This window comes from Podarcis pityusensis (genome assembly GCF_964106645.2).
Source record: "Podarcis pityusensis genome assembly, chromosome: 2".
In the NCBI taxonomy this organism is placed as follows: Eukaryota; Metazoa; Chordata; class Lepidosauria; order Squamata; family Lacertidae; genus Podarcis; species Podarcis pityusensis.
Window position 1 is genome coordinate 101,274,282 of NC_138029.1, and position 13,280 is coordinate 101,287,561.

The window sequence follows — 13,280 nt, forward strand, 5'->3', positions numbered from 1 at the left end:
TATTTTCACATTGCGAATTGCTCTGAGAGCTACGGATGAAGGGCAGCAGTCCATACATGTAATTTATTATTATTATAAATGACAATAATAATATTTCTGCTTTATTAATACGGTTTTTCTGCTATGTCTTCTTATATGCTGCCTGTATTCTGTAAACTTGCCCAAGTATTTCTGTGAAATAAAAGGTGGCATCCAAACGACTTTAATAAATTTGTTTAAATAAATAAAATCAGTTTTGCATCCGCAGTGAAATGTAAATACATGTGCAAACCAAGACGATGATTAGATATTGATTGGGCATTTTTATTGGGTTCCCCCCTCCAAGTACAGTGGTACCTCGGGTTAAGAGCTTAATTCGTTCTGGAGGTCCGTTCCTAACCTGAAACTGTTCTTAACCTGAGGTACCACTTTAGCTAATGGGCCTCCTGCTGCTGCCATGTCGCCGGAGCACGATTTCTGTTCTCATCCTGAGGTAAAGTTCTTAACCCGAGGTACTACTTTTGGGTTAGCAGAGTTTTTAACCTGAAGTGTTTGTAACCCGAGGTACCACTGTAGTGCTGTGTTTCCTTGAATGCCTTTTCTCTCCTCCCCCTTCCTTCCCCTTGCTCTTTTCTTAGCTTTGAATGAGTAGGTCTCCAGACGGCAGGTTGATTTGTTCTACATGCGCTTTGCTTTGACTGTTCTCCTTATTTGCAGTGGGTGTGTTGTGCTAAATCATAGGGTGGTACTTGTGCTTCTTAAGTGGTTGACTGAGGCAATTTACATTATTAGGAGGTGAAAAGAACAAATGGGATACAATGGAGGAGGCTTTGGAATCAGGATAGCATTCCCATCAACATTCATCGCATACAACAGGCCTCTGGATCAGCTCAGCATTTTAGCTGCCGGATAGTCAAAGTCAGCAAAATAGGAATGTTTCATTTATGAGTGATAGAATTGCCCCCTAGCCAGTTTTAACCTGTCCTTGCATCCAGGGGCCATTTACCTTTACCTTTTTACATTTCCATGCCATTTTAATTTTACGTATTTATTACTTCCCCCCCTCCCCATAAGCTTCCATTTTATATCCCTACCGGCCTCCTATAAAAAAGAATACCTGAAAAGGGATGAATACCTGAAAAGGAGCTAGCCTTTAACGGAGGATGAAGCATGATAACTATTCCACCAGTTAGATGATTATCGAGAAAAAAGAAACAGAATAGACTGCCTCCGAGAAGGTTATCAAGGCTTTGCTGTGTATTTCTGCTTGCAGTCGGTGACATATACACACGGCAGTGAAACATTTGGCATCTGTTTTGACATTTGTGTCTCCACCTTGTTAGAAAACCAAACTTAACCTTTAATTACTGCTGCTGACTGAAGCCAGGTTAACTTCGTTCCCTCTTTTGAAAGGGAAGCATACCGCTTATGCTCTTACGCACTGGTTGGATCCTCGTCTAATTTTCCGTGATGTTGAATTATGATGCAAAAGGTGATTCTGACATTCCTAAAAAGTCTGTGGGGTTACAGGTTGCAGAACTTCAGTGGTGACCAAAATGGAACCCAGAACTGAACAGCAGCAGCAACAACAACTTGTTTCACTGCAAATCTAGCAGTAGGAATTAGACGAAATTAATCCGTTCCGCGAGTGTCTTCGTCTAGCGGTTTTTTCGTCTTGCGAAGCAACCCTATTAGCGGCTTAGCGGATTAGCGCTATTAGCGGTTTAGCGGCTATTAAAGGCTTAGCGGCTTAGCTGCTAAAAGGCTATTAAAGGCTTAGAGGCTTAGAAAAAGGGGGGGGGAGCGGGAAAAAAATCTCAAGACTCGCAAGACATTTTCGTCTTGCGAAGCAAGCCCATAGGGAAATTCGTCCTGCGAAGCAACTCAAAAACGGAAAACCCTTAAGTCTAGCGGGTTTTCCGTCTTGCGAGGCATTCGTCTTGCGGGGCACCACTGTATTCTAAATTTCATTTGTTCAACCCGGCCCAGGAATGGGAATCGGGATGTAGACTTCCCAACCTCTTGTTACCATTGCATGCATACCAGTTTGAAAACTTGTTTTGAAATTTGAATTTGAGTGCAGTGGAGGGTACAGTGGAGAGGAAATCTCCTGTGGAAAACTCACTGCTTTGGATACCAACACTTTTGTTGGCTACAGCTTCAGAGTCCTGTTGAAACATGGGAGCTGAGCTAGAGCAGCACTAGAGGGATTATGCCATTTTAGGAGAAGCCTGCTTGGAGATTTTTTTTTCAACAGGCTTGTCAGCCTCAGTCTCCTCTATAAAACAGAGCAAAGAAAAGATCAATGAAGTGTTGGTTCTTCCCTCTCTCCTTCCTTCCTTCCTTCCTTCCTTCCTTCCTTCCTTCCTTCCTTCCTTCCTTCCATTCTTCCCTCCCTCTCCCTCTCCCCACCCCCACCCCCTGCTTTTTCTGGCTTTATATAGAGCACAGAAATACCTTCTCTAATAAAAAGTGGGTCTGCCGTACCTTCCTTATTCCCATTAAGGCTTTTAGTAGAATAAGTTGTTTCCTTTGTATCAATAATGCATGTATGTGCATTCAAGATTCAAAATGAAGGATGAGTTAAAGGTGCTGCTCCTCCTGTGGAGATGAAAACTTTATGCTTCATTACAGAGATTTGAACGGGGCACATTGAGATTTGGAACCGTCCTTTAAAAGCAGATTGGGGCCGTTGCCCCACAACCACCTCCACCCCACGGAAATTTGGAAATAAACTTCCTCCCATGGCCTGAGCCTGGAATTCTGAATTTCTTTAAGATGTTAGAGCCAATGTGGTGTGGAACTGAGCAGAGTGTTGGCCTGGGACCTGGGTTCAAATCTCTGCTAGGTCATAACTCTCGAACACTATATCTTATTTAGCCTGGCCAAGCTCACATGGTGAGTTGTGAGAGTAAACAGGGGGAGTCCTTTATGTCGTCCTAAGCTCATTATAGAAAGGAAAGAAGATAAATGTGATAAGAACAATGTGTTTGCTGTTGTTAAAAACACACACCTTATTAATACTCCGTAACATTTTCAGAACACTGTGAATATATTAAAGCATAAGACAGTCCCTGTTTGCAGGCTCACAAACTAGTGGACACGATACACAAGGAAAAAGGAATGGGAAGAGAAAAGAATGCACCAGATACAATCCATCTTTGTGCTGCTGGTTTTTCAACATATGTGGCAAAATGAAGCATTCTGTCCCAGACTGGACTCCTTTCATATGTGAAAATTATCCGGAGCTGATAGCTTGATTTTGACTTAGTTACGCAACTAAGAGGTTAATTCAGAGCTGAAGCACAGCAGCACCATGCAACACCGTGCAGTAGATCTTGTTCACCTAAAACGCTGGCAGCAGTAAAACCAGGCAATATTACAAATCCTCGCCTGTATCAGGATACAGTGGTACCTTGGGTTAAGTACTTAATTTGTTCCGGAGGTCCGTTCTTAACCTGAAACTGTTCTTAACCTGAACCAGCTAATGGGGCCTCTCGCTGCTGCCACGCCACCGGAGCAAGATTTCTGTTCTTATCCTGAAGCAAAGTTCTTAACCTGAAGCACTATTTCTGGGTTAGCAGAGTCTGTAACCTGAAGCGTATGTAACCTGAAGCGTATGTAACCTGAGGTACCACTGTATCCCCTTACTCTGTGATATTAGCAAAGTCTTGGATCTGCTAAAGGGTTTTATTGAGACAACTATAGTTCTTCCAAACAACGAACCTCTGCTTGTACAGTAGATATTTCTAATAGCCTTTAAACCTGACTCTTTAACTCCTCTGTGCTGTTTGTATTAATCTTTGGTCCAGGGTTCAGTCAAGGTCTGTACAGGGAAATCAGGCTTGTACCCATTCCCCTCACATCTTCAACTGGGCTTAAATTTTGTACGTATGTGGAAAGGAATCCTGCAAAAGATTGAACCCCCACTCCACCTCTGACCTCATGTTGTCTCACATGAGTTTCATTTCTTTCCTTTTGGGGGGAAACTGTATCACATCTTCACCAATGTTAACACTTGTTAGCTTTAAACAAGAGACTGTGTGGCCAAAGTGTGTGAGCAAACACTGGTTTGCGTACATGCTGTATATATAAACCACACCTCTTCCTCCCCACCAAAGAATCCTGGGAACTGCAGTTTGTTAAAGGTGCTGAGAGTTATAGCTCTGTGAGGGTTAAACTACATTTCCCAGGATTCTTTGCGGTGGGGCGGAGGGGACTGTGATGAAGGTCAGAAAGTAAAACAATATGGAACTGGGATTTTATATATGGATGCGCGCTGAGTTCCACCCAACATCGGAGGGGGGGGCAGACACCTCATTGTGCGCACATGACGTCACACGTGCGACACACACGTGTTACATGACATGTCTCTGGAGGAGGCTGCAAAGCCTTGTCTCTCCACCCATGCCTGTTCCCTGAAGGATCTAAGGCAGGCAACCTGCGGCCCTCCAGATGTTTTGGCCTACAACTCCCATGATCCCTAGCTAACAGGACCAGTGGCCAGGGATGATGGGAATTGTAGTCCAAAACATCTGGAGGGCCGAAGGTTGGAGATGCCTGATCTAAGGCCACATCCACACCCTGCATTAAAAGCATTCTTACTTCACTTTAATAGTCATGGCTTCCTCCAAAGAGTCCTGTCATTTGTTAAGGCCCCCTACCCCCCACCCTCACAGAGTTACAGTTCCCAGAGTGGTTTGACCATCTTCCCAGAGTGGTACAATCCCTCTTCCCAGGGACCAATCCTTAAAATTGTAGGTCCAGTGGTGGCCTAAGTTTAAGGATTGGCACTCTGTATGCTTGACTTTGGAGAACCTCCCCAGTAAATCTGCTCTGATGTAGGTTTTGTTTGCAGTGTCCAAGTAATTGTCTCTGTGTGTGTGTGTGTGGAGCACGCATGTCCGGTGGGTGTGCCTCCAAAAATGTGTGTATCGGATACCTTTTGTCCCCATTCTCCCTGACCTAGACAAGCCAAAAGCCTGCCTTGGCAAAGCAGAAGCCACGTGTTGCCATTCCCCTTTTCTTTTGGCAAAGTTTTTCCTTTTTTTTGGACAGCACTTTATTTTTAAAAATTAAAAAAAAAATGTTTACCTGCTACCCATTGAGGATGCCTATTAAAGCAGGTCATGCTAGTCTTCCGTCGCTTTTCTGGGTGATGTTAAGAACTGAGTTTTTATTTCTTTATTTCATGCAGGGCTCACTCTCAATCTGGCACAGCATTATGTGGGTGCTTCCGTCTCTGTGTGTGTATGTGTGTGTGTGTGTTTCAAAGCTACTAATTGAAATTCAAATGTAATGAGATGAAGGCCTCCCCCCCCCCGCCGCCCCCAATTCACCACAGTCTTCTTTTGTTTTAGTCCTTGTACGCCTAGTGCACCTCAAAAAGGCAGGCTTTGGTTCTTTGGTTTTAAAATTCAAACATGAATAAGTTTCACGAAGGTAAAACAGCCGACATCTTTTGAATGCTTTTTCTTTCAGTTGGAGGGCAGGGAGGGAGGGAGGGAAGAATATTTGTTCCTGTTAGCTATGAATGAGAAATTGCTTTGATTATGGCGGGTGGAGCTGAGGAGGGGAGTGGTGGTGGTGGGAGAGAAAAGAGAGAAGAAATATTTAATGACACGAAATCTGCAAAAGCAAACAAACACGCAAATGTCTTTCTGTTGCCTAGGTAACTACTATGGAACACCCAAGCCTCCCAGCCAACCCCTCAGTGGGAAAGTGAATAATACTGATGCTTTGCAAAACCTCCAGTCCGGCTCCAAGCAGTCGACCCCCAAGCGAACCAAGTCTTACAATGATATGCAAAATGCTGGCATAGTGCATACGGAGAATGAAGAGGAAGATGATGTCCCTGAAATGAACAGTAGCTGTACAGGTAAATTATTTGCTTGCCTTTGTATAAGAAGGAGGCGACCAATGGGCGGGGGTGGGGGAAGGAATTGGGATGTGTAAATTGGTGGTTCTTCTCAAGAAAATTCCCGCGCATACATATTCACAAAATCTTTAGCATCTGAGGGATGCACAGCTCACCGTTTGCTGCTTTCCCCCTTCCCCTCAACAAAAGTCTGTAGTTATTACTGTTAGGAATTTTCCTATGTTAACAATATGAATGAGTGTGATCTTAGCAGAACCCGTTTCTTTAACTTCGCAGTTAAGGCTTTGAACCGCAGCTTTTGGCAGAGCATGTGAAAAGAAGTTCAGGTAGCTGCCTGTGCAATCTCTTGACTTTTTAGCTATCAGATAGGCTAAAAATAGCAATCGGAAGTTGGCACCTAGTTGAAACGGCTGTGTTTTTCTCTAGTATATTCCTTTACAAGCTGAGGAACCTGTTGCAAGAATCAGCCGTTACTTTGAGAGTTAGAGATTAAAAATATCCTGACATTGATTAAATAAAGGGCAAAATATTTAGGAGATCTGCAGGGTCTTATGATCCTAAGCACACATCTTTGGAAACGAGTACCACAGAAAGCAGTGGGATTTCTGAGTGAACATGGTTTGAACCAGAATGTATGTTTAATTGATTGAGGTCACATTAAATAGGACTTGAATTTTCATTTGGCATTTTATGCAGCTGCAATCACATAAGAGCTGTTTGACACCTATGGGGTGGGGGACTCTCCTTCCTTGAAGGGTTTTAAGCAGAAGTTAGGTGGCTGTCTGTCATGTATGTTTTAGTTGAGATTCCTGCATTGCAGAGGGTTGGACTGGATGACCCTCAGGGTCCCTTCCAACACTACAGTCCTATGATTCTATTATTGTAGTGCAGTAGCAGCAAGACTGGAAGAGGAGTGCAGTGGCCCTGATCTTCATTTGGGAACTTGCACCTTTGCTTGTTTGCAAGAAGCAACTTTGCCATAGGCTGCATTCGGATGTAATAGTAAACCACTGTTTAGCATTATGATAATGAGCCTAGTCCCTTCCTCGGTTGATGTGCCCCCCCCCCCATCTTTCCTCTAGCACAGGGGTCAGCAAACTTTTTCAGCAGCGGGCCAGTCCCCTGTCCCTAAGACCTTGTGGGGGACCAGACTGTATTTTTTTTTTTGGGGGGGGGGGGATGAACGGATTCCTATGACCCACAAATAACCCAGAGATGCATTTTAAATAAAAGCACACATTCTACTCATGTAAAAACACCAGGCAGGCCCCACAAATAACCCAGAGATGCATTTTAAATAAAAGCACACATTCTACTCATGTAAAAACATGCTGATTCCCGGACCGTCTGTGGGCCAGATTTAGAAGGCAATTGGGCTGGATCCGGCCCCCGGGCCTTAGTTTGCCTACGCATGCTGTAGAACAATTAAATGTGTATCTCATCTGTGGGTTGGTCAAGTAGCCCTGGGTGCTAGTCAGTCGGATGTACGGTATTAAAACCCGATCTTTCCAATGTGGCATGCTTCCATTTCTAACCCGTCCCCCTTTTGCAAAATTCCTGTATGGTTTGTAGCAACCCAGTAAGAAATATGGATTAAAATAAATAAAACAGACAAGGGTGAAAACAACAGGACAAGACAGGCATATAGTTACAAACTATACAGTAATTACCGTATATACTCGAGTACAAGCTGACTTTTCCAGCACATTTTTTATGCTGAAAAAGCCCCCCTCAGCTTATACTCGAGTGAGGGTCCTTTCGGACTGCTCCTTCCTCCTCCTCCGCCTTTGCCACTAGTGGCGGCGGCGGCGGCAGAGGAACCAGCAGCCTGAAAGCAGCCCTTTTGGGCTGCTTGTTCTTCCTCCGCCACTGCCCCCCCCCCCAGGTTTGTGGCGTGGTGAACTTTTTTATACTCGAGTCAATAAGATTTCCCAGTTTTTTGTGGCAAAATTAGGTGCCTCGGCTTATACTCGAGTCGGCTTATACTCCAGTATATATGGCATGTGCCTCCATTTCTGAATGATCTAATAGTCTTTGTTACTCACTGGTTACTTAAGAAACAGCCCCAGCTTGGTGGATCCAGCTTGCATGTTTGTTTTTTTTACGAAGTGTCTCAAACAATTATGGAAGCAAGCAGGGTGAAAATAGTAATGTACCATAGACTAATAATCGCTATGTCTAATTCTCTCTCTGTGTGTGTGTCCTTCTGCAGCAGACTCTGGTGAACAAGACGAGCACAATACACACAGCACAAGAGATTCGGCTCCCCCATCTGTGAATAATAGCAGCATCACCACTGTTCCCACCACGGAACCTTCTCAGAAGCTCCCTCAATACCTACCTCCTTGTGCAGAGGAAAACTTGGGTCCTCTGCCTGAAAACTGGGAGATGGCCTATACAGAAAATGGAGAAGTCTACTTTATAGAGTAAAGAGATCATTTTCTTGTGTGTTCTTTGTACTTGCAGATAAACAAGAGAGGGGTTGAACCTTTGCACCATTTTTGAGGCCAAACTAGCCACAGCGTGGGCAGCCTTTGGGGCTTTCTTCTACTGTTTGGTGGTGATGCTGGAAGTGGCAAGGAGTTAGGCGAAGGATGGCCTTTCTCATGGGGCCTGCAGGTTTCCCTCACTTGTGACTTAGAAGGGCATTGCACTGAATGCCATGCTACTAACCCCCACACATTGAACTGCAGTTTAACCGTAACTCATTCGCGCTTATTCTGAAAACAAAAGCATAATTGTTGAGGAATTTATTTAGGAAACACTATTGTTTGCAGCAATCAAACTGTTTTGCCAAACAAACCAAAAGCTAAGTGAGCCCCTGTTAAATTCTCCGGCAGGTCAAAGCATCAACAGTTTGGCGGTAGAGGGTAATGCATTGCACTTCTCAAAAGTTAGTCATCATTTCCCTCAATAGCAGAGAAATCATAGTGTGGCAAGCTAAAAAGTTGGCTTCTCATTCATCACAGGGCCCAGAACCTTGTGAAGTTCTGCCGCCGTTTGTCTTAGAAGCATCTTGTTTTCTCACTTCTGAAGGCTATCCAAATACTGTATAAAAATCCCTTTATCCCCTAGGGACATAAAATGTTTTGTACCTTGGCAGACCCCTTTTACTCCATTATTGTTAATTTGACTTGCTTGCTGGATTTCTATGCCCCAGTTTACCAGTTAGAGATTAATTGCCCTGGAGTGCACAAAAGAATTAAAACGGTTTTTGCCTTCTGTATTGCGAGGGTGGGTAAAGTAGTGTGTGAAACAGTGACCTTCCACTCCAGCTTTCATATCGCCAATAATCTATAGCAGGGATTGTGAAGCCCATCCTTTGAGAACGGGTCTGCTGTTTAGTAGTGAAGTCTTCAAAGGTACATGCCCCACATAATTTCAGAGGAGGGTTAGGTTGTGTTGCAAACCCCCTTTGAGACTTGCGGAAGGAACTGTGCCATGCTATTTAAAGTGATACTGGAACAGGAATGCTATATAGTTCCCTGTTTGTCAGCAGGGGCCGTGTTTGAGCCATCGAGGTTACTGAAAGGAAAGGAAAGAATGCCACGCCTTTAGATGTGTCAGAAAGGTGACCAGGCGGATTGGTGGGGGTAGGGCAGTGGCGTAGGAAGGGGGGGTGCGGGCTGCCCCGAGTGTTATCACTGAAGGGGGTGACAAATGGCAAAAATATATGGTGTTTTTTGTTTTTTGTTTTTAAAAAATAGGCTCACAACACTTTTTTTTGAAAAAAAATAATTCCTTCACTCACCGCACCCCCCTTCCTACACCACTGGTAGCTAGGTGAGATGGGGGGCAGTGGGCGCCACACCGTGGGGCCTGCAGGATGCCTGAGCCACGGGTCTTTCCTGAGGGGGAAGCGGTGGGCAGACTGCCTGCAAGCTCCGCTCTGCTTTTTCAAGCAGCGTGGGGCATGCGTCTGCCCACTGCCTCAGCCGCCCTACAGCTGAGGGGGAGGCTGTGGAGAGGCTCCACGCAACATGCCCTGCCTTGGCTCGCCCCGTCCCCAGCTGCGGGACGTATGTGCTGAATCGGGCACCCGAGCAGCTAGCTACACCACTGGGGTAGGGGGAGCAGGATCATTGAAGGGCTGTGTTTGCATCTGCCCTGTCATACAGTGCCATCCAGCTCAGAGGAGTACCATGTGCACATTGCTAGCTCTGGACCTGGCACTTTTCAATAATGCCTGATCAGTGTAAAAGGCATTTCTTTAATCCGACCTGCGTCTTAGAGCTCGGATAGATCATGAGACTCTTAATCTCAGGGTTGTGGGTTCAAGCCCCACGTTGGGCAAAAGATTCCAGCATTGCAGGTGGGGTTGAACTGGTCCCTTCCAACTCTACAATTCTAACTCATCCCTCAACAATTTTCAAGTGGTCTGTAAGGGGAAAGATTTGCCCCAGATCATTCAGGAACACATTCTATGTGGGTAGGCCCATCCAAATGGGCCCACCACCATTGCATCTTCAAATATCATCGTTTCCTTTTTCTCCCTGTATTTTCAGAGACTAGACTGGAAGCCATGTCTTAGAAAGTTTAATTTTTATGCTCCGTTCTAAATGAAAATGGATTTAGCTCAGATGAGTCAAAGTGGTGGCCACAGGCTATTTTTCTGTCACTGATACTTTATTTTTAACAAAGGTCTATTTTCTTTTTTCTTTTCTTTTTGGTTTGCAGCCATAACACTAAAACGACGTCTTGGCTAGACCCACGGTGCCTGAACAAACAGCAAAAGCCTCTAGAAGAATGTGAAGATGACGGTAAGGGAGTAAACGCTGAAATGAAATCTGGAAAACATTTTACCTAACTTAAGTTTGCAAAGGAATGAGTGGAACCGGATTCTCCTCCCAAAATCACACAGTGGGGCCCAGATTTGTATCATAATGCAGGTGGGGGTACTAAACTATGTCCTTGGTACAGATTTCTCTTGCTGGGTATGTGCTGTGTATACCAGAAGCATTTTTTAAATGGCAACATGCAGGACAGAATCTTCCTAAGTTCTAGGTGGCATAATTTTTGTAGATCCCCTCAGCTATAGAATTCTGGCTACTCTGAAGGCTACAATGGCATTAGCAGAAGAAGCATCCTCAGCAATTGTCCAATTCAGCGAGCTCAGCTTGCTGTTTTTCCTTGGAGGTTTTTAAGCAGAGGTTGGATGGCCATCTGTCATGGATGATTTAGTGGAGATTCCTGCATTGCAGGGGGTTGGACTAGATGACCCTTGAGTCCCTTCCAACTCTAAGATTCTATGATTTTTCCACTATAATCACCTTGCAGCTCTTCTGAGCTAGTTATTATTACTTTCTAAAAAGCAGCAGCAGCAAAAATCATAGCTACAATTCTCCTGCTTTGAAAATTACTCCTTGGTGAAGCCACTGAAGAAGAAGAAGAAGAAAAGGAAAAGACAATTTAATTCCATCCTTATAGAATCCTACAATTAGTCTTAAGTCACTGTATAATGCAGTGTATGGCATATTGCAGCTTCATCCCTTCATTTTGAGCCAATGGTCATTATTGCTTATCTTAGTGAAAATAAAAGGTGTGTATATATATACGTTACTCCATTTTTGCAGTGTTATTTCCCAGCAGTTATTGAAATCATAAATCAGATTTGATATTTGCACCCCTTGAGACCTTCAGGATGCCAGCCAGTTTCCAACTCAAGAGACCCGGCTACTTTAATTTAACTTGGGAGAAGAAAATGGCGTATGTAACAGCAATTTAAAAAACAACAACTGAGAGGAGAGAAAATGAAAGGGGCAGCAACACATGCCTGATTCTTAAGTTCATTTTGAAACAAAATGAAACAAAATGGTTAAACACCCTCAACTTAACTGTAGGTCAAATTGCTATGTGTTAGGACCAAACTAGAGGTGATGGTGGCAGGCACAGTTATTCATACACTTCCCCATCCACATATGAATCAGGTATTAAGGCAGCGCTGGGGCAAAAGTGATCTGGGAGAGGTAAGGTGAGGAAGGCTCAACTGCATGTCCCATTGGAGCTTAGAATTAGACGCTTACAGCCAGGGCTGGCCGAAGACATTTTGACACCTGAGGTGGACCCCAAAATGGTGTCCCCAGGGAAGAAGAGATCAGGGAAGATCCACATAAGGAACAAGTGGAAAGTAGGGGAAAAGATCAACATTGACCGCCACCTGAGGCAGTCGCCTCAACTTGCCTCATGGGTGGGCTGGCCCTGCTCTTAGCCCTTTTTATACATAACTCCAACAGGCTTCTGAACAAGCAGAAATGATGTTGCTACTCTCACATCTAGCCTGGCCCTTAGCTGATCGATGCATTAACAGTTGTTCTTCAGAAACTAGCAATTGCAATTTTTTTGAATTTGTTTCCAAAATGGCTTTTTAAGAAGCATTTCCGTTATACTGAAATTTGTATTACACCAGCCCATGTGTGGGAGGTGTCCTTCTAAATAATGCACTCCCCACATTGCCCTACGCTAAGTAGTTTCTTTAACCCCAGCCTCCAGACCACATTTTTATGAGAAGCCTCAAGGCTGCAGCCCTGTGCTCCCTTCCCTTGGAGCAAGTCCTTCTGAATTCAGTTGGGCTTACCTCGGCATTGACGTCTCCTGTCCTCTTGCACAAATCGGCCATTCCCATTTCAAAACTAGGGTAAGAAATAGGTGGTGAACTCAGCAAATAAGCACAATTAATATATCCCAGTATTATAATTTTTAATGAGTAGACGTGTGATTGTACAGCAACTCCTTTATTCAGCAAATTTACTTTCTGCAGCCTATTGGGTAGCTAATGAATACATGCATCGGCAGGGGGTATAAATGTCAAAATACTTAACCGTTACTTTATTTTGATGTGCACCGTGATTTTCTTCTTTTTAAATTGTGAAGGATGTCCTGAGGAGCAAATGAAGGGAAATCCTTTTTTAAATTATTATTATTTCCAACTTTGAGTATGGGAATGTGACCTCAGTGAAATAACACTGGTAACTTTGCATGGTTTACGCATATGAGTATATAAAGGTGTGATTATGCTTTATATTGAATCAGGCCCAGTAGTTCAGCCTTTGCAAATCTGGTGCCGCACTGATGTCTTGGACTGCAACCTGTGCTGACTGGGGCTGATGAGAATTGTAGTCCAAAACATCTGCAGGGCAACAGGTTGGTGCATCCTGCAGTAGTTCAACTACTCCACTGTAGTCTCCTCTGACTGACCCTGGTTCTCACTGGTGTTTCCCAGTGATACTCCTTGAGATCTTTGAGCTAGATGTGCCAGCAATTTGCTCTGGGTTGTTACACATGAAAAAGTATGTTATTTGGGCCCTCCAACTTGGGCAAGTGTTTAAAAATCATGCAGGTCATTTTTACAGGTATAACCATTAGAAAAATATATACAGTGGTGCCCCGCAAGACGAATGCCTCGCAAGACGAAAAACTCGCTAGA

At 44.1% G+C, this 13,280-nt stretch overlaps 1 protein-coding gene across 13 annotated transcripts in view; it reads left to right on the forward strand.

The window, feature by feature from the left end:
* MAGI1 (membrane associated guanylate kinase, WW and PDZ domain containing 1) overlaps nt 1–13,280 on the forward strand; it is a 480,056-nt gene that overhangs the window by 365,049 nt on the left and 101,727 nt on the right. For 12 of the 13 annotated variants that reach the window (XM_080995595.1, XM_080995596.1, XM_080995597.1 and 9 more), the window contains exons 4-6: nt 5,651–5,857; nt 8,070–8,283; nt 10,535–10,617. In XM_080995595.1, the coding sequence (XP_080851721.1) occupies nt 5,651–5,857; nt 8,070–8,283; nt 10,535–10,617 (504 nt within the window). The remainder of the gene's footprint in view (nt 1–5,650; nt 5,858–8,069; nt 8,284–10,534; nt 10,618–13,280) is intronic. The other variant, XM_080995599.1, reaches the window with a different exon arrangement.